We start from the raw sequence: 25,452 nt of genomic DNA, 5'->3' as shown, positions 1-25,452 counted from the left end.
CTTGTGTGTGCACTGCAAGGCTGCTGCTCCATGGAGGTAAATCACGTACCGACACATACATCAGGTACCCTACTATCTCCCTCTGAAGACATAAATGACTGAGTCTTTGCAATGACCTCATAAAAATGCCTGAAATCAAGACTTGGGTTAAATGGGCTTCGAGATCTTCCTGAAGATGACTCATCCAGAGCCTTCTGCTAGAGAGTTTGGGGACCGCTCCTTACATGTCATGCACAGCATTTCCATTGGCCTCGTTTTTGGTATGGCAGCTGTGACTTCCTTGGTGTAGGTAGGAAATAGGCACTCCGGTTTGAGGGAGATTCTGAGGTTTCTGCAGCTCCTTTGCACTGGAATGACAGTGAGGCCTTTCAAGACTTTCACAAGTCTTGAAAAGCCTTGGAAACGTCTCAGAAACCTGTAGGCAGATGTCAGCCATGGAGAGGCTGAAGTTTTGGGGTGAAGGTGTCTACTTGGGATGGGGGTGACTGAACATTTTGGTCATTGCTGCTCTTGAGGCTTTGCTGTTTCGTGCCGAAAGGCTGAAGTTTGTTAGGGAGCCCTGGGAGTGTTAGGGAGCACAGGTTTTTGTGGCTTGCGGTGGGTGACAGGAGGCTGGGAAGGAATAGGGAGGCCAAGGGCCACCATCAGCACGGACTGGCGTGGCACCGCGTTCTGAGTCACACAAGGCTTCTGTTTCCTCGGTATTATACCACCCACTGTGCGTAACACACCCAGCCTTGTTGTGGGGAGTTGGCCTGGGCAGACTTTTGAACTGAACCACTATTACACAGTTACCTGAAATTGCTGGAGACCGAACTTTCTGACCGAGGTTGTGAATCAGGTCTGGATGATGCTAAACTGAAGACTGGGTGATTTGATCTCAGCCTTTTCCCAAGACCCAAACAAAGTTGGTCCTTTTTGGATAAACTAATTCAGATGTTTGCTGTGGGTTTGGGGGCCATGTTTTCCATCTAACTCCTTCATTTTTGTAGTCCCTGCCTATCTAGAAGCAGGAAATATTAATATCCCTGCTAAGCTCCTGAATGACGTTGTCCACTAAAGAGACTTGTTGGGCCATGTAACAGGCAAGCCCAAGAGTTTTTACTCCTCCCAGCTAACTTGGGAGAAGCATCTATTTGGAGGGATTCATTTTCAGGCCCATAACCGTCAGAAACTTTGTTTTGCCAGCACAAATCCCAGTTCTCCTTGCCATACTCAGTCCTGCAAGCCTTTTGCTGGCAAGTCTGGAGCTGCAGTGAAGACGTGAACCATTTGCATGATTAAAGGTTGCAGGACCAAGCTGATTAGAAAGATTCAGCAAATTCTCCAATCAGAACATTAGCACAGATCCACTGGGTAAAGAGCTGGCTCTGGGTACTTAGTTGGCTTCTCCTCAGACTAACTTCCACTGGTTTCCACCGAAAGCTGGAAGTTCTCAGCTTCTCTCAGGACTGATCTCTGCACCTGCAGAGTGAATTCCTGTAAATATTGTTGCGGTTTTGGTGGCTTTTTCTTTATAATATCAAAACCTGCTGCTTTGATTAGAGGCGGAGGGGGGGCTGAAATCTGACAGTGTTTTCTGGCATTTAGTCCCTAATTGAAATATTCCCTTGGGGTATTTAAAAAAAAAATTAAATTGGCCCAGATATTTTTTTATTAATAACACTTTAATTAAATTTTTACATATTAAATGTACATCAATCGAAATAGTTAGACAAATAGCATGAGTGTTAGTCATGTATAAGCAAAGGGATGAATCAGTCGAAGACTGCGTATGTTACAACAGCCTCTCCCTCTGAGGGCACATGTGAGATGCTGAAAGGCAAGGGAAATTAACATGAGAGATGGAAGCGAGTGAGAAGAGGGAGCATAGAAAAAAAGGCCAGGAGAAAGGCAAGGTACCCAGTGGAATTAATAAGGTAAGGACTCCCTCGCTTACGCAGGCATAAGTCATGGAGTCAAGGGACCTGAGCTCTATTCCCAGCTCTGCCACTGATCTGCTACCCAACTTCACAGCATTACTTCATTTTCCTCTCTTCCTTGCACTTCCACCTCCTCCTTTGGTTTGCCCAGGTTAATTTGACAAGTTCTCCTCCATGTCCACATCAATCGCAGCTGGGGTACCGGGGCTAGACTTTAGGAAGAGCGGTCTAACGGTAAGGGTAGTGAAGCATGATAGATTGCCTGGGGAAGGGGTGGGAGCTCCGACCTGGGAGGTTTTCGAGAACAGGTTAGACAAACATCTGTCAGGGATAGTTTAGGCAGAATGAATCCTGCCTTTGGGCAGAAGGGTAAGAGGTCCAAGTCTGATATCTGTAATTTTTAAGGTTTTCTGGAGCAGGAGCTCAGCCTGCCAGTGCATCTAGATATCAGTTTCATGAAAAAGAACAAGAAGTGAGGTGTCTCAGCAGAGAAAGTAAGATTTTCATAGGAGAAAAATACTCCTATACCAAGATGCACGCCTAATTATGCTGGCTTAACTTTTTTGCCACTCCCACTGAATTATATAAAGGTATTCTGATTTACACCAGGCCAAGAGAAGAATCAGGCCCCATGTTGTTCTGCTGATGGCCAAAATATATTTTTTACTTTACCCAATTTATTCAGTAACTGATTTTCAAAGACATTTCCTAAGGGTTCTTGGTTGTTCTTTTTTTTTTCCCTGCGCTTCACATATCATCTATCCCCGCTTATTACATAGGGCAGCAGCAGTGTTGCCACCGAGGGAGTTTACTTTTAACAGCAAGAGAGGAATCTTTAGCAGTTCCCATCCCAAGAGACTACAGGATGCGTAGCTTTGATTTAGTTGCTGTAAGATAGGCAGGGATGAAAGCGATGTGCACTGTCAGTAAACCCTTAAGGTACTGGGTTCCTCCAGCAGTTTGGCAGATGCCTTCCACTCCCACTAAAGTCACCTAAGACAGTGTAGGCAGAACAGGTCATCACCCTTCCTCACCCCCCCCCAAGTTAATATGCTGGATAAGGAGCCATAAGTTGTTCCCACCAACTCTGGAGCGCACACACCCATAGCTGTGGGGCATGGATGCTCTTTAAGAACCCGTAGCAGAACAGCAGATGCAAAATCAAGAATAACATCATGTCCAGTCGTCAAATATGAAGGCAGGGCTGACATAAGAGCAAACAGGCATTTGGTGAATTAAAAGCAGCAAGAATGTGAAGTATAAGCTGGAATTGCAAGTTTTCTTGCAATCAGGTTGGCGAAGCTCTGGAAAAGCCTCACAATGTGAAAGAGAAGAAGCAAAAATACTGTAATGACATATAGCCTGAGGAAGGGAATGCTTCATCAAAGGAAATGTTATAATTTGGCTTAAAATGGGTGAACCCAAAGACAGAGATCGAAGTGGGATCAAAACCCACAGCACCTGCCTCTTCTTCCTACTCGCTCACAGCCCCCCATCTCTCTTTAGAGAGACTCCAGCCCCTACCTGGAGGTTATTCACATTCTGGGCGCCCATCCTTTTCCTTGCCTGGGAGGGCAAAACCCATGTGCAGTTCAGACTGGAAGAGATCATCTCCATAGGAGAGAGCATCTCTGCACAATTCCAGCTCCGCTCACCACGAGGGCTGACGAGTGTACGGCACGGGGCTGGGCGAGAAAACTGCATCTCTGTAATTAGGTAGGTGGGCGTTATTTGAGTTTAAGAAACCTGGGCAAAATAAGGTAAGCACCAGATTAATGAAATTGGCTTGTCTTATGAATACAAATGATGGCTGGTTGAGAAAGTTGTCTGGAGGTGTTTGGTATCCTTTGCTTCTACAGCAGGTTTGGGGGTTTTTTTGAGGTCAAGTAGCTATCTTATGCCGCAACAACTGTGCTGCAGTTCTGATTATGGGAAGGATCATTTAGTAGCAGGAGAACTGAGTCTTGACAACATCTATACACAATTTTGAAATTGTTTTGGGGTTACTGGAGCAAAAATCTGTGTGGCTGAGTGAGGAACAGAAATCATCATGTCTGAGAGCTTCTTGGTGGGCATCAGAGAACCCAGACCATTCTCCTAACCCAGGTTGGATGTTCCATTTGAAGACAGCTCACTCCTTGAGCTAGCTCCTCGTCCCTGCAGTAAGAGCATGTGGCACTTGCACACGCCACAGGATGAGAACTGCATGTCACCCGCTTCACCAGTGTGGGCATGGGCATGTGGGTGGACTCTTGTCCATGACAAGTAGCCCATTCACATTGGTGGGGGCAAGGTAGACACCGTGTGTGTGAGAGTCTCACTGTTTTAAATCACCAGTAGATACAAGTTATGGCTATTTTATTGTTGATATTATTATTATTTAACCCCTGTCTATCATTTGAGTGAAGCTCATGGAAAAATCTCCATTTATCTCATTTCTGTGGTCTTATATTCACCAAGAACTCAAGCTCTGTGTCATATTCTGGGTGTGACAGATTGCCAAGTAGTCTCCTAGCCAAGTATTCACCTTGCATGTTTTTGCTTGCCTTCCCAAATCAAACTGATGACATTTTCAGTCCAGCAGGATGACAGGCTAACTCTTCATAGTAGTTAAATGAACTGTTATTAGGACATATGTGCAGTAGAGGGTGAGGTCTACTTTGAAAGCATTGTGGTGCAGATCCTTTTCTTCAATTTTTAAGTACTAGGACTCATTTTTCCATGTCTGGGACCGACACCAGGCTGATCACCAGTTCACAGACTTGTCTTAGCCATACTGTCAATGCACAATGGTGTATGGAGGGATATCTTTATTTTTTTCACTTTTTCTGTTATGATTATTCTGATCGTGTCTTCCTAGGACTGAAAGATTTAAGAGAATGCCTCTTGGAACATCACTGTTGGTCATAAGAGTTCCTGCAAAGGCTTGGCCATAAAAAATCTACGCATGACAAAGTTCAGGGTCTGCACCCACTTGACCAGCAGACATGTTTGTGGAGGGTAGAGCTATTTCCTTCAGAAAAGGGTAATGCAGTTCAGTTCTTGATGTGACCGTTTTGGTTGGGTGAGCCAGTAGATTTGTTAGTTTGCCCACCCTTAGAAGATGTGCTCCTTGCTGTAGTGTCCTCACATGCACTCCCTCCATGATGGACAAGTACAGAACTGAACACAGCTTTAAACAAGTGTTCAATATATTTAGCTCCCTTTTCCGCTTGCAAATTATACAAGAGCTTCAACTATAATCAGAATATCTGTCATCCAAAGCTTATCTGCTGACTTATAATTGCTTGTAAATCATCCAGTCTGTGTCCGGGGCTTTGCAATTTTCTTATTCCTCTCTGTCTAAATAGATCTGCAATCCCCATTGCTTTAGCAGCTAGCTGCGACCTCAAGTGCTTGGGATTAGAAAGCTGGAAGATAATGACTGCTCTCCATTTCACAGGTGGGCAACTGGGGCAGAGGCAGGGCAGATGAGCTGTTTGAAAGTCATGCTGTTCAGGACTGAGCCCCTTCTCCCTCAGGAAGCACAGATCCAGCCTCCAAACCATGCTTCCTCACACGAGCTATTTATAAAAAGTGGCTTTTGTGCTTTGGGAGCTGCATAAAACCTTTCTGCCTCCCCAGCTGGGTGAAACTGAAACCCCAAAATATTGCCAAAGCCTGCTGCAGGGGGGTGAGCAGTTCCCTGCAGTTCCCCCAGCACCCAAAACCCCCTCCCTTCTCCAAATTGAGCCTGTAAAGCAAAAATTTCTGCAAGCTGAAAAATTGCTTAATTGCCTCAAATTGATTCCACGGTTTTATTAAGATATTTTCCCAGCTCTATTAAGGTTAATTATTTGTATTACAGTAGACTCTGAGGCCCCAAGCAGAGATCAGGGCCCTATTGTGCTAAATACTGTACAAGCACATAATAATAAAATCACTCCTTGCCCCAGATAGCTTACAATTACATGGAGAGCTGCAGTGGAAACATACCACAACTCATATGAACACCTTTTAGGAGAAGCTAGCATGGATTTCGAAAGCCAAAAGGGTCCCTCGTGAGAGCCTGGGCTGCTTTCATTGTGCATGCTCCCGGCAGTCCCGTTCTTCTTGCTGAGCTCCGGTGGGAAAAAATCAAGGGAGAATATTGACGTATAACTGACAGAGGAACCCCTCACCTGGCCCAAGGCTTCATGATGGGAAGCAGGGGAAATATAGAGAAGAGGAAAGAAAAGTGGGGAAAACAAAACAGGTTCCAGTGCTGCTTTCCCTTTCACCTTTTGTTTGTGCTTGGAAGCTCGGCTGCGGGAGGTTCGTGAGGGAGCTTGTTTCCCCGGGGATTTCCAGCCTCATTTTTTGCAGACACAAAGCGTTCCTCAGTTTAGGTAAACATTAAGATGAGCACCCGGCTTTCAGCTAGCCTTGCACCCGCTGCCGCTGCCTTCCTCCGCTTCCCAGCTGGGGCGAGGAAGAGGAGCAAAAATTGCAAAAGGGGAACCCTACCCTTCTCCTTCCCCCCTCCTCCCACCTCACTCCACAGCCAAATCTCTGCGGCTGCATCTCACCCACGCGTGGGAGATACTGTTGATCGAGGGGGTCAGCGCTGCGGGAGCTTTTCCGCACCTGCAAGCGAGTGGGGAGAGTTTGGAGACCTTGAAGCCTTGCTGGAGGTGATGCTCGGGGCTAGGAGCGTGGCAGGTTTTGGATGAAGGGCCAGCTGCTGATTCATCCAAGGGTATTGCTTGTAGCCCGGGAGCTTCTGAGCTCTGGGAGACCCTCTGGGGATGCTCAGGAGGTGCCTTGCAGAAAGACCACGCACCTCTGCATTGCCCACCTCTGCCTTGTGCTTTTCCCAGCATCGCAACCCAGGGTTGAGAGGACGTGAAAGGCAGCAAACCGTAGCACAAAACCAGGGGAAAATCCAATTGTTTCCAAACACTAAACTCAGGACTCAAGCAGAGCAGGAACCTCTGGAGATAACGCCGGTGTCTGTGTGTGTGTGTGTGTCTGTGTGTAAAATGGCCTTGCAGAATCCCCCAGCTTTAGCAGGGCTTTGAAAAAGATCTGGGTGGTGATTCAAAATCCAGGTTATGACCTGTGACCTTTGGATGAGAAATTGTTGCCATTTAGGATGTGTTAGGAGGTCCATCCTTTTCATCAAATGCGTGTTTCTTCTTGCTGCGGGAGGCAATCACACCGGTATATCATTAACTCGCAGAAAAGGAGGCTGTAAAAGAAGTTGATGGGGGACCTTAGCCCACACCCTGCTGGGGTCTGCTCAGAGCACAATATCCCAGCGACCATGAGATTAAGCTAAAGAGAAAAGTGAAAATGCTTTTCACGATTCACACGCCCTTTAGATTGTTTTATTAAACCATTTGAATAGGGATTTCCCTTTCGGCCGACAACGGGGCCCGGCCAATGCATAGTTCTAGGTTGCTATGACTTAGTTGGTGCTGGCTAATCACAAGTGAGGGCAAATTTCATATAAAATATCTCGGGCCATTGTCAACCTAATGCAGCGTGACAGTGCCAGCACAAAGGGGGATTCATTCACCCCAGCAGGTAATAAGGACGATTTGCCATACCAACCAGGCAGTCTCGAGGGGGGCTGTCAAATACGATCAGAGCAGCGAAATGGAGCCTCACATTCCATTCTCAGGTGGGCGAAGGCGATCCTTTTGTTCGACCATGTTGCTTCTGATAACAGAATACAATTTTTTTTTTTTTCTTCCCTGTATCCTATTGACCAGCGGGGCTGTTTTGCATAGCAGTCTTTGGGGCTTGCCTTTTTTTTTTTCTTGCCTTTTTTTCCCGAAGCCAGAAGGGACCCCAATGATCCTTTAACCTGGAACGCACCCCAGAGAATTTCACCCCAGTCCTTCCCTGCTCCTTTTCCGCCTTCCCCTTTCATGAAGGACTCGGTCCTGCCACAGTGAGCACGCTGTATCTCTGCTAATAACCCCCAATTGGCACACAGCTTCCTTTTGTCTAGAGCCTCCCAGGGACATCGGGCCTTTGGGGAGACGAGGGGTCGGGGTAATTTGAGGCGGTTTGAAGGGCTGAGAGGACTGTGCTGTTTCAGGACTCGAGACGACGATGAAATATTCAGAAGGCGGCATTTATGGGACAGCGGGAGGAGGGGGGGGATCAGACGCCGAGTGTTTCACACATGACCAAGCCAACAGAAAGACAGATAAAACGTGCTTGCATTAAGCAGGGTAGGTAGGGAGACATACATGGTAATGATTAGATCGACAGAGAGATAGGGCGATAGAGAGAGAGATAGAGGGATGTTTGCTTTGCAGGTATCAGACTTGGGTTACTGATACCAGACCGTCCTGCTGATTTGCCTATCTTGGGGGTCTGGTTACCTGCGATCACCTGGGGTTATTTTGACAGTAGCTAATTAGCAAAAGCATTCCAGCCCTCGACCCACCCTCTGCTCACACGAGGGTTTGGAGGGAGGCAGGGAGCACCGGTCCCGCTCCCAGTGCCGCGCACGAGGCTCCCGGGCTGCTCCAGCATCTGACGATCTGGCTCTACCTGAAACAGGTAAAGCCTGAAAGGTTTGGAAGGGTGAGCACCACACTGGAGGTCGCAGCTCTGTTGTGCTGGGTGCAATGATAACCATAAGCAACCAGCAGAAAAAAAAGTTAAAAAAAAAAAAGAAAGAAAATACCCCGTTGTTCAGATGTTTTAGGGGAACTTGGCCTTCAGGATTTTACAAACTGTGTTAATCCAACCTCCTTCAATCCAACATTCACTCTTATCTGTATTGCCTTCATGTTCCCTGGCAGGAATTGCCCATTTAATAATTTCCCTCCAATGATCTGAATCACAGCTAATCTGATCAAATGTCTTTTTACGGCCTTTCATCTTCCCAGGGATGTGTTGACACTAGCACGCTGGTTCAGAGGAAACAAGAACTCAATCAGAACTTCGTTCAAAACACAGATGGGACCCAAACCTAACCTTTCCTTTAAGATATGCAAAAGTGTGGTTAGCTGCTTGTTATTATGCTTCGCATTTGCATAAGTCTTTGCATTTAGGGGCCTGATTTTTAAAAGGATAAAAAAGTCAAACAAACCCCGGAGCTGGATTTTGATGAGAAACAGTGCAGAATCAGCTGGGCATGGAGTTGGCATGGCTCTCTGTGAAGAAGGGCATAGGCTGGGGCATCATGCAGAGCCCAGCACGGACCTGTGGGGCAGCTCCTGGCTGGCATCACTCGCTGCAGCGTGGGTTGCTCCGAAGCTACATTTCTCCCACCGCTGCATCTGCTCTTGGAGCCACCCCATTTCAGGGTTAGACCTGAAAGCCTCAATTACCTGCAGCCCCCGAGGACTGCTGGTTTTGCAAAGCAGGCTTCCCCAGGCTTGGAGATAAACCCACTTGGGAAATGTTGCTGAAGACAAGGGGAACTGAGACAAACCTACACACCAGAAAACGGCAGCCGGTGTTTGGGTTTCATTGGTGTATGGCTCCAAATCATCCAGGTCAGTCTGTAAATCTACACTGAGACTGTAGTCTTACAAACAGATCTTGGAGGAATGGACTCAGCGATCCTTCTGCATCCAAGGGATCCCAGGCAATGATTTTGGCTCTGCTATCGTCCAAAGGATCCAATGCAATCATGCCCTTCTGGACAAGATTGATGCAGGTTTATATAGCTCTGGACATGTCTTCTCTGTGCAAATCAGAGCCGCTCTGGAGAGTCCTGGATCTCCTGCCAAGACCTATAATGGCTCTAAGCCCAGATGAGGTGCTGATAAGAAAGTATCCGTGTCCACACAGCCCAGCACAGAGGCAGCTCGAGGTACTGATGTTGTCATGGAAGCATAAGCATCACTCCTAAGGGAATAAGGCATCATGCAGTACTGGGTGAGGAGAAAAGTCCTCCCTTTTGCCCTTCTCCTCTGTAACATTGTAGGCTGAAAGGATGCCCAAAGCTCAGGCTATAGAGCGTAAGTCGAGGTTTTTGTCTCTGTCCTCTATGGACAGTATGCCAGACGTGGTCTGTGGTGTCAGTCAATAGTGATCGCCACTTGCATGAATTTACAAGTGGGGTTTTTGTGCCATGATACATGAATTTTGTCCATTTTTGCAAATGGGGAAACTGAGGCAGAATTTCGGAGTCGCTCGTATCCAGAGAGGGACCTTGTGCAGCATTTGTAGCCCACTGGGTGAGGCAGCCACCCGGCTCTGATCTTCTTAAAGCCTCCAGAGTCTTCTCAGAGTAACAACAAGGACTTCCCGACTGATGCCGCTGTGATTGAGCCGAAAATCAGAGCCAGGGCACTTGGCTGCTTGGTGTTTAGACTTGGGAGTGACACCAAGTAAAGAAATGAAAGCTTTAAAGGAGCTCAGGATCTCTTCCTAAAGCTCTGACTTCCTAAAGCATTTTCCAATATACCAAATATGAATACAGCGCGTGCTGTCCAATTTGGGAATGTGCTCTGGGGAATGATTCACCCTCCCACCAGGAAGCCTGACTTGTCCCCTCCTTGTATAGTCCTTGTGTTGAGCACATCCACGGCCACAACTTGCTCCTCTCCACCTTTCCTAATGGGTAGAAGTTGCATCTTTGAAAGCAAACAGCAAGCGTGGTACAAGGATCCCCTTTTAAGGGGTAAGGGGGTAATCGAGGAGCCTTCGGTGCCAGGCCAGGAGATGCTGTTGCAGGAGACCAACATGTTGAGGTTGGTGAGGATGGGTCAGGGGAAATATGAACACTGGAAACAGGGGCCTCTCTGGAGAGGAGCTGAAGGAAGCTTGAGGCTGAGCCAGACAGCTTATGTAAAACCCTTTCAGTTGGTTTATCTGATATGGGATCCTCTATTGCTACAATCAAGAGGAATGTGGTGAAACTGAAGCTCGCCTGCCTCCAAGGCCGTGAGAGCCAATATTTTGTTTCCAACGTTCCCAGTATTTTCCCCACAAGCAATGTCAGGCTCACAGCAGCCGTGACACCTCTGTGATCCTCCTCCTCCTCCTCCTCCTCTACGACGGGAACAACACTTGTTCCCCTCCAGCGCTTGGGCACTGTCTCTGCAGCACGGATGGATCTGTCAGCCAGCATGTGCCAAGGGGTTCCCTGTTCTCCATCTTCACCTGGTGCCATGCCAATATTTAATAGTTCTGATTGGCAAACGATTTGCTTCTTTGTGATCATAAAAAAAAAAAAAAAAAGCCTTTTAACATTTTTTTTTCCCACCTTCCCTCCTCCTTTCCCTGAGGAGAAATATGTCCTGCACTCTGAGATGTGACCCTTCATTTCTAAGAACCATAGAATGTTTTGAGGTGGAAGGGGCCTTTAAAGGTCGTCTAGTCCAACCCCCCTGCGATGAGCAGGGACATTTTCAATTAGACCAGGTTGCTCAGAGCCCCATCCAACCTGACCTTGAATGTTTCCAGGGATGGAGTATCTACCACCTCTCTGGGTGACCTGCTTCAGCATTTCAGCACCCTCATCATAAAAAATGTCTTCCTTATATCTAGTCTGAATCTACCCTCTTTTAGTTTAAAAAAACATTACCCCTTGGCATATCACTATAGGCCCCACTAAAATGTCTGTCCCCATCTTTCTTATAAGCCCCCTTTGGTACAAAGAGCATCGTAAGGTGGGGGACATCATCCCTGTGTCCTGTACCCTCAGTTTTTGGCTCTGAGGGATCTTCTGGTTGGCAAGTTTAGCACGGAGGCCAGGTGGGCTGAGGGACTGGAGTATCTTCTGCTGGTATCTGGGACAAGCAAGGCTGCATTGCTGCAGGTGGTCCTTTCTTATCCCGCACACAAATTTCAGGGCCAGCAGGCAATGCCGTTCATGTTAGTATAAGCCAATAGTGACGTCCGCATATGTTTTTGCAGCTCCTGTGAGCTCTGACTCACCAGTCCCGTTGGATTTCACTTCTGCTATTCAGAAAGTAGCTGTGCCTGCAAGGCTGTCAGTGTGAGCCTAAAGAAATCTGCTTCTCCTGGGGATCGCCATCTGCTTAACAACTGATGAGGCTTTGGCTCAAGGCAGCTCTGAGCAGTACCCTTCAGAGCTGAGGCCTTCCTCCAGCCTTGGCTTCAAACGAGGAGCAGGCGCTGACTTTTACACCATCCGTGCTTTAGCTCCTACATCCACGGTGAGGAGCATTTGGTATTAATCTTTTCTGGCATCCTTTTACATCCAAAGTGGTGCAACATGGCCTTTCATTCAAGCCCTTCTGGTTTAGCTTTCACCATGGAGGTGTTTATGGGTGTCCATCCCCACAAGAGAACGGCACAGCTCTCCTCCCACATCTAGGTAAGGGGGGTCTCTTGAGGGATTCAAGGACGAAACCACGGTGTGCTGATAGCAGCTGGGTAGTCCTCTCTATATACAGTCAAAAATTCACCTCACCGGAGTCAAAGACTGGACTTCCAAAACTCTCAAAGCTCACTTCACAAATTCCTCACCACTTTTCTCCATTGGACAACACCCTCCTCCTCTGCGATCCCCATGATGTCTAACCTGCACGAAGGACCTCAACCACAGTAATCAGGGGGAAATTGAGCTGTTAGGACAGCCCCCCCGTGTAAGAGGCAGGGCTCTGCTGACTCCAAATACCAGAAGCACTAGTCTGGCCCCAGTTTTATTTCCAGTTTCTTGGTTCTTGGGGTTTATTTAGATTTTTTTTTTTTTTTTTTAATCCAGAGTCATTGTAGTGTGAACTGTTGTGCAAATCCTAACATGACAGCTGTGGGTTTGCATCCCCTCCAGCCAAGGAGGGAATTGAAACCCTTTCTCACACTGCCTGGGTACATGCCCTACCAGACAAAGGTTGGAAAGACTTTACATCTTCTAAGACATGGGTGTCTAAGTGTCTCAAGTAGCTGACACAACCGGTAGCTTTCTCTTGTCTTTTAGCTTTGAAAAACAAAGCTAGAGAAATCAGCATGTCTCGTCCCCACAGTCCTGCTAAGCAGATAAGATATTTTCTCCATTTTACCCCAGTTGCTAAGTGACTCTCCCAAGAGCACTCAAGAAGTCTGCGGTGTCAGAAATTCAAGACTTGCAGCCACACCATTGCAGTGTCTTTCCTAGTGTGGAACAAGGATTAGGATCTTCTATTCAGGAGTAGACATGGTGGCTGGGAGGGGTGGCTAAGATGTAAGAACTCTCTCCTTCACTTTCATACACCTCCAGGAGCAATCTGGGACAATTCTATTTTTTTTCCATTTTGTTTATACATTATGCAGGCCCAAAAGGCATTAAGACAGTGTTTCACTCCAAGGGCCATGTTTCAAAAAGGATGGTGACAAGGTCCTGGGCAGTAAAGGGTTGTTGGCATGGGAGGTTTGTCTCCACAGAGCAGAGTCAGTAGCTGTCCTGGAGACATCAAGGTTCCCTTTGGAAAGGAGCTTCCACACCTTCAGGAGGACCATCTAGAAAAGTGGCATGCTGAGTAGAAAACCCTTAAAGCAGGGTCCATGTCTACTGCTTGGCTATCTGTTCTCCAGCTGCTGAGGTCTGCTTCCTTCCTTGCAAGATGTACAGCCCAGAACCACCTCAAGCAAGACATCTTCCTTCCTTCCCTCCTGCCTCCCTTCCTTTATTTATTTTTTCTTTTTTCCTTTTTTCTTTTTCTTTCTTTCTTTCTTCCTTCCTTTCTTTCTTTCTTTCCTTCTTTCCTTCTTTCCTTCTTCCTTTACTTCTTTCTTTCCTTCTTTCCTTCATCTTTTCTGTCTTTCTGTCTTTCTCTCTTTCTATTCATTCTAAGGCTGCACAGATCTCACTGCTTTCTTTTAAAGAGCAATCAGTGGCAACAGCAGTGCCCCCTTTCTAAAACAGCACCTAGTTCTTCGAACTGTGGTCCAGGACACAGGACTTGCAGCTTCAGCTCCCAACACATCTGAAGGTGGGTTGCATTGCCCCATCCCAGGAACCTGCTGTTACCAGCCGGCCACTGTGCGGGGAGGAAGGAAAGATTTAGGCTGTCAACAACAGGGCTCAGTACTATGGTACAAAGGTGGTAAAAAGGGACTGTAGCTTTTTAAGACCAAAATAAACCATTATGTTCATCCTTCTGCGTAGTCCTTCCTCCCACGTATCTCGGATATCTACCTGACCTGGGGTTAATCATTTAGTCATTCAGAGAAACATTCAGGGAAAATAAGTCACTGTCTGGGCAGAAGAACACATAAGAGCGGGTTTCATACATTAGACAGTTCAGATATTTATGTGGTTATTCATTTGCCTTCCTCCTCCCACAACTTGATGACCCTCTGTTTGGCTCCAACACCTTCTGCCCACAATTCTGAAGACATCACTGAATTGAACATTGCAGGGTCCTGAGGGGATAAGCGGGATTGTCCTCAGGTGTATGGAGGAGGAAGCAGAGGCACGGATTGACTAAAAGATTTGCCCAAAGTCACATAAAGAAGCCCTGCGAAAGCAGGAAATAAAATCTTAGGTCACCTCATCCTCAGGCCTCTGAATTCCCATATTGATGCTGCTTGGCCGTGTCTTTTTGCATCCCAGGATGCTTCTGCTGCTGAGATAGGGTGGTCAGAGGTGTTTTGCACAGGGACATTCAGGCTCTCAGCTTCACAGACAGAGCTCCTTAGGAAACAACGGCCAGCAGCGACCAGTGACTTGGAGACCTCTGCATTAGTGGGCAGCTACAAAGCATCCCTAAAAGCCCTCTGTAAGTCTCAGCACCTTTTTCACTGATAGCCAACCCCCCCCAAAAGGCTCCAGAGCAGGGTACCTTGAAGCACCAGCCATCCATGCCTCCAAGCCCTGCAGGGAAACTCGGGAGCAGGCAGGAATTAAACAAGCTGAAGCCAGAGCTTTGGTGACCTTGTGCTGCACTGAAAACAAAGTGGTTAAAATGCTCTTAAGTCACCATCCCCATGAGGTATTAGTCCCTATTAACCTTCTCTTGCCAGATGACTTTCCAGAAGGTCTCTTCAAGTCATAATGAGCTGCTTGTCTCCTGCTACCAGAACCACCCAGAGAGGAATGAGGCGACCTGACAAATATACTGCACTTTCCTGTTATCTTTGCTAAGTCTCTTGCATTTTTATATGGCACCTTAATAACCCCTCATTTCCATTACAAGTGCATGCTTTCCTTCTGCTTATCTGTATCTCTATACACTCCTTCTCCATTCCTGCAGCCACACCGCCTCTGGCTACAACCTGGGGAGCTCTTCAGAGCTCGGCCGGGTCAGGTCTGCTTAGTAATCCGAGGACAGTCCTATAACTTAGGAGGTGGCAGGACGTGAATCACGGGATGGCACTCTTCCATCTGCGTCAATATTGAACTCGGTGCCTTAAGTTAGGGGTAGGAGATGTAAACCCAGTGCCCTAATTTCATGGAGTCATTAAGAGATCGGCTGCAACTTTCTCAAGAGACAAACTCCTAACCTCAGTGCCCGGGGCCAGATCTCAGGTTCTTTGCTCTGCCTGCCTACATTCCCCAGGTAGTTACGATCAGATACAATCCTATTTGCTTCCTGTTGTGTGCTGTTAAGTGGTGGCTGCACTCCACCCCTGGGGTGGCTGCATTTCAAAAGCAGGGGAGTGATTGCGGAGTATACAGGCTGTAAAAGGCATTGGGCTCTTTCTGGGAAGAGGAGAGCTGAGTATAATCGGTGCTTCTTAAGGCAAATCCTATCAATACTCTCCTGGAGCTGTAGGCTTTCAGTGAGGACAGTGGGAGTTTAGGTAACGGACCTGGGATTTAGGACTGGGGATCTACAACTAAAGCTGTCCTCCTGTAACTCCTTCTTCAGCTGCAACCAAGTCCTGGCAAATGCAGAAAATCTGCAGACCCTCTGGCTGCATTGCCTGAAGCTCCCTGGGTTTTGGTAAGCTCTGCACCTGTATGCACAGAGAAGCACCTCTGTTCTGAGCTAATGGCTCCTGCTGAAGCCCAGGGGGGTGAAACCCATGACCTGTGGACTCCTAAGCCAAGGCCACCCCTCTCATACCCACGCAGGAGAAGGTTTTCTGCACAAAGGCCATGGATGTCCATGCTTTCTTTTCAGTCCCAGCATGGCAAGGCACAGGGGCTCTCCATGGCGTTTGCAAACATCAATTCAGCACCTACAGCACCTTCCCAAATAGCCAAAGGCCTGGATCAGGTCTCTCCTCCTGAGCAGAGGAAGGGGTGATTCCCAGGAGGTGAGAGCTAACCTACCCAAGCAAGATGCTTTAGCCCCTACAGCTGTCAGATAGAAGGGGGAAGAAGAAGAATAATTATCATCTTCCTCTCCAGTCCATGGCACAGCAGCATATTAGAGGGTTTCAAGATTAGTTAGGCCACAACGGGAGGAGGTGGAAGGTGTGTCAGGTATGCCCTGGTCAGGCTTTATACCCTCTACCTCCCTAACAGAGGGTAATGGCATTCAACCCACCAGCTTATCTGACTGGCTTCTACGAGAAGCCTTTGCATTTCACAGACCCTGGGGCTGGTCATCAGTGTCCTTGGAGACGTCATACAAAGCTCCCCACCCCCAGGATTTGGTTTCTGGATCCCATCTGGTCTTAGGCAAGTGCAAGATGCCAAGTCCCCAGTCCTGTTAGAACTTGACTTATCTGTTCATTCTCAAAAGCTGAGCTTTCACACAGCTCAGGAACTGCATGGTCACCATTTGCAGGACGCTGGGATCCTCCAGGCTGGACAGATGCTGAACAAGGGGTTTTCAAAATCACATTGTGGAACTGAGGGTTCCTGCATGTTCCTTTTTCGGTTCTAGCCCTCAGTGACTTACTAACCTCACGATGCGCATTGACAACACGTTCCAGGACATTGCTCATACCTTCGGCTTGTAAGTTCATGCACATTATTTGATTTGCATATTGTTGTATTTGGTAGTCTTCCCAAAGCGAAGCGGTGCTGCACAAGTTCTTGCTTAAGCCTTCAATCCAGCCGGGACTGCTCTGCAAGCATGCAGTTTTGATTTCTCCCCAAGAACATGTTGGCTTTTTCGCTTGGCGTGTTAAACTCTCTCTGCGTTAGTAAAGCCTGGAAGCATCTAGAAAGTGAAGATTAAGCCAAAATGCCTGGGGAAAGCTCAGATCAGCAAAATATGGTGCAGAGAAGGTTTGAGTGGTTTTGAGTAGGCACCTCGTCAGCTGATGCAAAGCTCAGTAGAAGCTGGTGAAGCTGCATCAACTGAAAACCTGACCTTCTACCTTTCTGGATCCATTCATATTTCAACACTGTCCTTGCCTAATCATCTGAAAGGTTATCAGAGACAACATGCTTTCTTGGCTAACTGGTCTGTAGGCATGAGGTGAGCTCGTGCAGGGAATGCTATAGGAGGTTTAGGGGGCCAGTTATCAAAATCATTTTGTCGTCTTAGAACTGCCTCAAGGGTTTGAAAATAGCCCTGTTTACAATAAAAATGCCATTTTGCTGAAGCCAAAAAGCATTGCAAGTTTTCTGAGGCGTGGTGTTGAATTCCAGGGTCATTTCTAGTGAGTGAAGAAACATAATGAGACTAAAACTGGGCGGGGGGGAAGAAGGGGGAGAGATAAAACCTGATATTTTCGTATATTCCTCATTTGCAAAGCAGTTTGAAATGCTTGGGTTTCATTTTGACACAGTGTAGAAAAAGCACTGGCATCCAGGAAAGCCAGGCTAATGCCAAGCTGCCCTTCCCCACCCTGCTCCAGCTAGGATGAAAGTCTATGAAGGAAAGTCTCCACCGAGACTAAGGCTCCTCAGTCCCTACCCATGACATCTTTTGGCTGATCCCACCTACCATCCTGAGGCAATGGGTAGAAAAGGAAAGCTCATTTCCAGTCCCCTTGGCAGGGGCCTTAATTAGGTAAGTGAGCAAAACTTTGGATAGATGCGAGATACCATACATTGGACACTGTCTCTAAGTGAGCTAGACAGCCTAGGAAAAAGAAAATGGCCTCAGGATGGAGGGTGGGGATAATGTTTAGTTTACATAGTGAAGACTGGGGAGTATCTGGCCATGCTGGCATTTTCCTACCTTCCAGCCATGAGCAGCTCTCCCAGTCGAGGGAGGAGGAGGTACTTTACCTGGTGCTCGTCCCACCACTAAGAGTGGAGGCTGTCATTAAGTGTAGACCTGCATTTTCCATGTTATGGGAACATAGCCCAAATTCTATGCCTCTGAAGCCAAGACTGCAGTTCAGGGTATGGCTATGTGGTGCATTGCCTGCGAAGTAGCATATAGTATATTCTATATGCCACCTGAAACTCAGGTTTTTGTTTTGTCATGACCCTATCCTAAGACCTTAGGATGACCTTAATCAAAACTTCTTGGCTGACCTCAGTGGCCTTAAATCAAGCCTAGTCCTGTCTACACAGGAGCTTATTCCCTAGTATAAGAAAATGTCTTTGGAGTAGGTCCAAGCAGGACCACAGGGAAAAGGAAAGTTTCTTGACCTCCTGCCATGCTCTTGAGAGAAGGTGTTCACAGGGCTGGTCAAAGCCACGCGTGGTCCCTTCGCTGGCCACTATTCATTGATTTCTCTCTTTCACAGCTACCAGGGAATCAGCCTTTGTCCATGCCATTGCCTCTGCTGGAGTGGCTTTTGCGGTGACCAGATCCTGCGCCGAGGGCTCGGCCACCATCTGCGGCTGTGACACCCGCCACAAGGGCTCTCCTGGGGAAGGCTGGAAATGGGGGGGCTGCAGCGAGGACGTGGAGTTTGGAAGCATGGTGTCTCGGGAGTTTGCGGATGCCCGAGAGAACAGACCAGACGCTCGGTCAGCCATGAACAGGCACAACAACGAAGCTGGAAGGACTGTAAGGACATTTAGTTTCACCTTTCTCGATCTCCCTTTAATCTTTTCTTACCTGCCATAATGAACAGTGGGAGGGAACTGAGGGGAATAATCAAACATAAATCTGGGCAGTTTTACAGCATGAAACGATGATACCTGCCCTGTGATAGTTCTTGTCAGGGTGGTGATCAATGTACCTGATCTATGAAAGCTGTAAGTAAATTCACCCACCTGGATGTAAATGTCTACCTTGGAGTTAGTTGCCCAGACCTCTTTTACAGAGAATGGATCAAGACAGACAAGTCTAGGACAGGATTTCATCCCAGCTTGAAGAAGACATTTGAAATAAATAGCTCAGTTAATGATGCCCTAACTGTGCCTGTTCCCCTCCATTGGCTGTAGGAAGAAGGTGAGCTGTACAGCCAGAGATGTCTGCACTGTAGACATCTGAAGTTTAAGAGAGATGGACCAGGGTTTATGGGGAGGATTCAGCTGCTTAAGCAAATGCGTTTTAGTATAAACTGAGATATCCTGAAGTATCCAGCCTGTCCTTGGGCTGCTACTGGGAAAGACTGTGTCTCCTGCAGTCCTCTGCCTTCTTGGGACTGATGACTTAGAGACCCCTGGAGCTCACAAATGGCATTAGATGTATGTGTTTGGGCACGTGAATCCTAGCTTGAGTGCAACTGTCCATTCCCCAGGGATCACCACTCTGCTCTGTAGGGCTGAGGGTGGGGAAGAGCAGGAGAGCACTTCCCACCACGTCTGTTCTCGGCACTGTTCTATGTCCCAGGGAATTTTTAAAGAAAGTGAGAGGCAATGCGGCTCTGGTACCTCCTGATTAAACTTGGACCATACCCCAAAGCCAGCTAATGTGTTTTCACTTCAGTCATGGAACAAAATGTATAAGGGAACAGAAAGCACAAAATCTTGCACTCAGTGACTGCCTCCTACATAGTGAATCTTTTCCGTAAGGTGGAACAATCCCAACAAGAGAACATTCTCTTTTTCATCTCAAGAATAGCCTGTAAATGCCAGAAGAACATAATCTATGGGAAATAATTTGTGAACCACAAACCTCTTGCTAATGGAGACCATGCTGCAGCTTCTCTGAGATAACAGCATTTTTTCTCATGTAGTAAACTTGGGATAGCTTATCCCTCAGTGGAAAAAAGATACCCTCACTGCAATCAGAAGAGATTAATATGGTCTTGTTCCCTCAGCAGAAGGCCTTACACATATCTAGAAGGACATATGACTGTGCAGTGAGCTATAGCAAAGCCACCACATGTGCTAGGAAACATGAGGCAAAAAGGACTGTGGAGAAGCTGGATAGAGTGAAAGGAGGGATTTGCCTTAAAGTGAGAATCCTTGGAAAAATTGAGCTTTGAGCAAATGTCCCTGTGATCACAGGCCTGCAGAGGTCTTTTTACTGTAAGTCTTGTTACTTGACAGTGAGTTATTTTTGGACATTTTACAGATGTCAAAGATTAGAGAGCAGATGTCACACCATTATCTGAAATCCTACTGTTTTATAAAGCACTAGTGTTTTCCACCCTCACCGTGCCAGCACTCATGGGGTAGTTCTTCCAGGCCTCCATACTCAAGTGTTTCCAGCTAAACCTGAGCCATAGGCAATGTTTCATATTAGTTCCCATATGAACTCAAACCCTACCACTACGCCAGAAGCTTTGATTAAGTTCAGCATGATTATATGAACCAAACATTTTGTGGTTCTCTCTCATCGCTAATTACAACCTCCTTTGCGGCGGGTGATACTCCGTAAATAACACAGGAAAGCACCTGGTGAACACCAAGGTGCTGATTCATGGCAAATCTTTTGGACTCAGGCTGGCACTAGTCTGTTCACGTACCCGGAAATTTGCTGATCAGTCTGAAAATGCAGATTATCAAGTAAGTTGCATAAGGTTGTCTCCCACCTCAGAATACTGGAGGGCAACACCTCTAGAAACCTTTAGACTAATTTCATAAGAGTTAAAAGTGAATATCAAACTTCTGAGATCAATAATCAACTTTCCATTTATTCCAGGACAGTGTTTTATGTTGAAGTCTAAGCCTTTCAAAATCAAAAGTTGGGCTGCTATTGTTTTTTTTCTTTGCAATGGTTTTAGAAAAATCATAAGCCTGGCTTAAAAATAAAAATACAGTACTTTTCAGGTTTCTGAACATAGCTGCAGCAAGGCTAGAACCTTGTTTGCTTAAGTAAACACGAAACACAGAAGATAGAATTCTGTGCTAGGTAATGAGGATGTTTCATATTTGTTTAATTTCCAGTGGAATAGCTGTATATTTCATTTACAAAGACATTGTTTTAGTAGGTTTGTGTGTTCTTCGCTTCTCTGCCTAGATATGTCTGAATTGTGTTCTTGGGCGATAGTACTGCAATATTCACACATGAACATTGATAAGGTAGAAGTCAGTATGCAGAGAAATCTCTTCATCCCTTAGTGAAAGCACTTGATAGATGCTTAAAGTTGGAGTGGGAATTAGAGATAGTCACTGAAAACAATAAAGTTGCAGGGGTTTTATCTGCCTTAGACCCAGCATCTGTGCAGGGCATTGACTGGAGGATAAGGTGATTTTTGTTCACAAGTGTGTAAATATATCTATGAAAACACTGCAATTCTTTAGGAAATCCTGGCTAAATAGCAGAATGCAATATGTGTTTTGATTACAGGCTAATGTCTTCTTCTTTGCCTTTCCTCTGCTCTTTTTCAGTCTATTATTGAACTCATGCATCTTAAGTGCAAATGTCACGGCCTCTCAGGCAGCTGCGAGGTGAAGACCTGCTGGTGGTCTCAGCCAGACTTCAGGGTCATCGGTGACTACCTCAAGGACAAGTACGATAGCGCTTCTGAAATGGTGGTGGAAAAACATCGAGAATCCCGTGGCTGGGTCGAGACCCTCAGGCCCAAATACAACTTCTTCAAGGCTCCAACTGAGAAGGACCTGGTTTACTATGAGAACTCACCAAACTTTTGTGAGCCCAACCCTGAGACAGGTTCCTTTGGGACCCGTGACAGGATCTGTAATGTCACTTCCCATGGGATTGATGGTTGCGACCTTTTGTGCTGCGGCCGCGGGCACAATACAAGGACTGAAAAACGGAAAGAGAAGTGCCACTGTATCTTCCACTGGTGCTGCTACGTCCGCTGTCAGGAGTGCATACGAGTCTACGATGTCCACACGTGCAAATAAAGCAGGCAAAACCCTTTGCTGGGCTCCAAGTGGAGAAACGGATTTGAGCCTACTTCCTCTGAGGTTGCAGACATGAGAGAAGTCTACTTTTTTGATAATAAAAGAATAAAAACTTAAAAAAAGGCTAAAACTGGTTGGATAGAATAGGTCTAATGACTTCTGGGCTATCCCAAGGTACATCTGGCAGTCACACAAGTTACGCCCAACGATGCCTCCTGTAGGAGACAGCAGTTTTTCAACCAGCCGACAACACAGAGCTGGAAAGAAGAGCATTAGCAAAAGCATGGATTTGCTCTGCTCTCACCCACCTGAAGTGACTCGTGTGATTAAGTGTCCTTTGAAAGACTTGCATCTTCCTAAGTATCTCCTTTTCCCTCAGCCAGGCAGAGGCTGTGTTGGACAGCAGCGCTAAGCTTTCCAAGATCTATCTACATACCCAAATGGCCAGACTCTGTGTATAATATGAGCAACAACAACAGCAGCAAAAGAAATAAAAGCAGATAAATTAATGATTTAAAAATAATGCAAATACTCTTTTGCTTTTGCCCTGGAACCAGACTAGTCTACAAATATATAATAGAGCTGTAGAGTGGGCAGGCTCTTCGCATGAACTTTGTAGCATAGTAACTTCTGCCAAATTTGACACAGGATTCAGTGACACCTGTAGAGAGGGAGGGAAGGAGAAGGAGAGGGAGAGAAAGAGAAAGAACCGCTGATGGTTTCCTACAAATGCCCTGTTGGCACACAGGTGATGTGCACGGTACGGAAAAGTTCAGTGCCTGATATGTGAAGTGAAGAGGACTCAGTGCTTGCATTGAGGAGATAGTCCCACGAACGGAGATGTTGCTCCAGCTGTGGCCCAGTACATGGCTCAGCCAACGAGTCTTCCTTGGAGACATGCGGTGCAGAGCAAGTTTCCTGGGGTTGGACACTCGCTGCTAGATGTAGGACATCCAGCTCCTCGGCATCCCAGCTTGTTCCCGTAGAGGAAGAAAGGGAAAGTGTTTACCCCTCCCACCTCGTTAGAGAATGCCGTCACCAAGAGTGGAAAGTGCACTTAGTCCATCCGCTCTCTGCACCTCATGCAGGCTTCCCCCTGGGCACTTAGCAAAAGCCTTAGACCACAAGTCTGTCGGGAACATGACTCTGAAGGACTGCTTGTCACCCGTTAATTTACATGATGGTGAACCAACCCACCACCACCACTCCCCACAAGCTGGAACAGTTTCAGATTGAAGCCAAATTTTGTTCCACACCTAATTTCTACAGCCACCTCCTTGGGCAAGTTTGGACACAGAGCCAAATCCCAGCTTCGCAGTGCTGGCCCATCTCTGCTGTTCACCTCTGACTCCCGGTCTTTGCATGCTGCTCTACTTCTGATTTCAGATCAGGATTGCCAGTTTACAGAAATGGCTCTCACCTCCTCTGTGGGCATCAGGGCTTCCTTCAGCCACATGGGTATCAGGCATGAATCTCAGCCCATCACCTTGGTATTTACGACACTGTAACTCTGCCTGAGTTATTCCTGGTTGATACTGGCATAAACGAGTGGTGGATCAAGCATGGAGTCGTAGCCTGTTTAGCCTCAGATGCACTTGTCCTGTGTCCTCTTTGCCTGACTCATACCTTTGGGTTCCTAACTTGGGAAAAGGACAATGGATTGGCATTTTTTTAATTCCTCTTCAGTACAAGAAGGGAAATGGGGCACGATCTAACTTCCAGTGACCCATACGAGTCTTTTCATGACAATGTAATCATGGCTAGCTCACACCTGGACGTCTATGTAAAGAAATCAGAGTGCTCTTCTGTCCCTGCATGTCAGCTTATTCCTGGGGAACCAAAGGAGGGAGTATGCAGAAGAGGCAGGGAACAAACTTAATCCCATCAGAGAGAAAACAGGAGGAAATGATGCCTCCGAGGGTTGACTCTGAGTCATGGCGTCTCCTGGGACGACTCTTAGGCTGGTGCAGTTTATGCATCACCCATTTGTCTCAGGGCTGTGCCAAAGGGCACAAGCAAGCTTTGCTTATTGATGGAGGCACTTCTATCAATGTTCTGCAAAAAAAAAAGCTGCAATGAAATGAGAGCAGAGATACAGAAGGGAAGGAAGGAGAGAGGAAGAGATCAAGAGAGACAAAGAAAAAATGGGGAGAAAACCAATCAATCCTATCTGTACATGTAAACTTTGCACCCAATAGATGGCCACACACCAACTTGTAGAAAGCAATAGATCACTAAAAACTGAAAGATGGACCAGTTAATGGACGCATGACTGATTTTTGTAATACAGTCTGGGAGAAAAGGAAAATCTGATCATTATGGCAAATAGAGAAGGAAGCCACTGCAGGAGGAAACTGCCACAATAACCAATATTCAAACACAAGCTGTCAAGAAAGTAGATCCTGAAGAAAACCACATATGCGGTAGAAGACATTGATGAATAGGAAAAGATGGGACAAGGGAAGATACGTCTGATTTACTTAATATGATGCAGTGCTAGCAGTCACAGCGAGAGATGTTAGACACGTCCCACCAGGTACTTCTGTCAGTGAATGGTGTCCTGACAGCAAAGATGCAAATCATTCCAGGTCATGGTCCCTGTCAATCCATTGACTTTGGCAGGGTCACACCCACAACTAATTTTACCCTAATATTTTTAAGCAAGGGGGTTTCAAACTCCTTCTTTTATACCATACCAGTGAAGAAATGGGTTGGAGGATTTGGCTTCTGTGCATGGGAGCTGGACTCTGACCCCAGCCCATCCACAGCACATTAACATCCACCCTTTCTGCTTTTGCACCAGAACCCAACTTTTGCACCCAACATCACTAGCAGGTGAAGCTCTTTGGAAAGCACGGGGGAACAAAAAAAACAAACTAGGCATTTGCTGAGCAATTGCCTCTTAAGGTAAACAAACAGATTTTGACTGCAGCAGTGGAATTTATTTCATCTGGCCGTGTCATCTAGTCTAAGCTATTTATCTAGTTTTCTGCTAGGATCAATGGCAAGAAACAAATGAGTCCAGAAGGTGATTCACTATAGCCTAGGATGGTATCTAAGCTATGTTTGGTAAATTGCCCTCTAAGCATACCTCTTTCTTTCCTCTGACTTTAGCTGATGAGCTCATAGTGATGATGAGCTCTTAGATGGGTACAGTCTGATGATGTGAAGTCCACCATGAGTCAAGGAGGTGAAGCTACAATCTGATCATCAGCTGAGATGGGCTGGAAGTTGTACTCCTTCATTCAAAGCTGGGGTCAGGCTTGAAACCTCTCAGTGGTTGGGGCCTTCCACCCCATTCAAGGGATTTTTAACGAAGCCTATGCATACTTGTTCGGTTTTATTATGTAATTAGTCATCCGCCATGATGACAGAACGTAAGGGGTTGAGCAGCTACTACTAAAGTCAATGAAAAATGCCTGTGTGAATTCTGTTAATCACCCCAAGTGCATCTGAGGGTCCTAGTCCTGGGTCTGACTCTGTCCGCCCATGAGCAGGGAAGAGAGAAATCCTGCTAAGGGTCTGGGAACATGCTGAGTGCACATGGTAGGTCTGCCTCTGACCCCACGGCTTTGGAGAAAGGAC

The 25,452-nt window shown here is 46.7% G+C and overlaps 1 protein-coding gene across 1 annotated transcript in view; it reads left to right on the top strand.

Moving 5' to 3' along the window:
- Positions 1–23,135, top strand: part of WNT3A (Wnt family member 3A) — an 88,202-nt gene extending 65,067 nt beyond the window's left edge. Inside the window, exons 3-4 of the mRNA XM_069778376.1 lie at positions 18,405–18,670; positions 21,388–23,135. Of these exons, the coding sequence (XP_069634477.1) occupies positions 18,405–18,670; positions 21,388–21,867 (746 nt within the window). The 3' untranslated portion in view covers positions 21,868–23,135. The remainder of the gene's footprint in view (positions 1–18,404; positions 18,671–21,387) is intronic.
- Positions 23,136–25,452: the final 2,317 nt, after the last annotated feature.

The sequence above is a fragment of the Haliaeetus albicilla genome, chromosome 2, assembly GCF_947461875.1.
Source record: "Haliaeetus albicilla chromosome 2, bHalAlb1.1, whole genome shotgun sequence".
Classification (NCBI taxonomy): domain Eukaryota; kingdom Metazoa; phylum Chordata; class Aves; order Accipitriformes; family Accipitridae; genus Haliaeetus; species Haliaeetus albicilla.
This window is presented reverse-complemented; position numbering and strand designations above follow the sequence as displayed.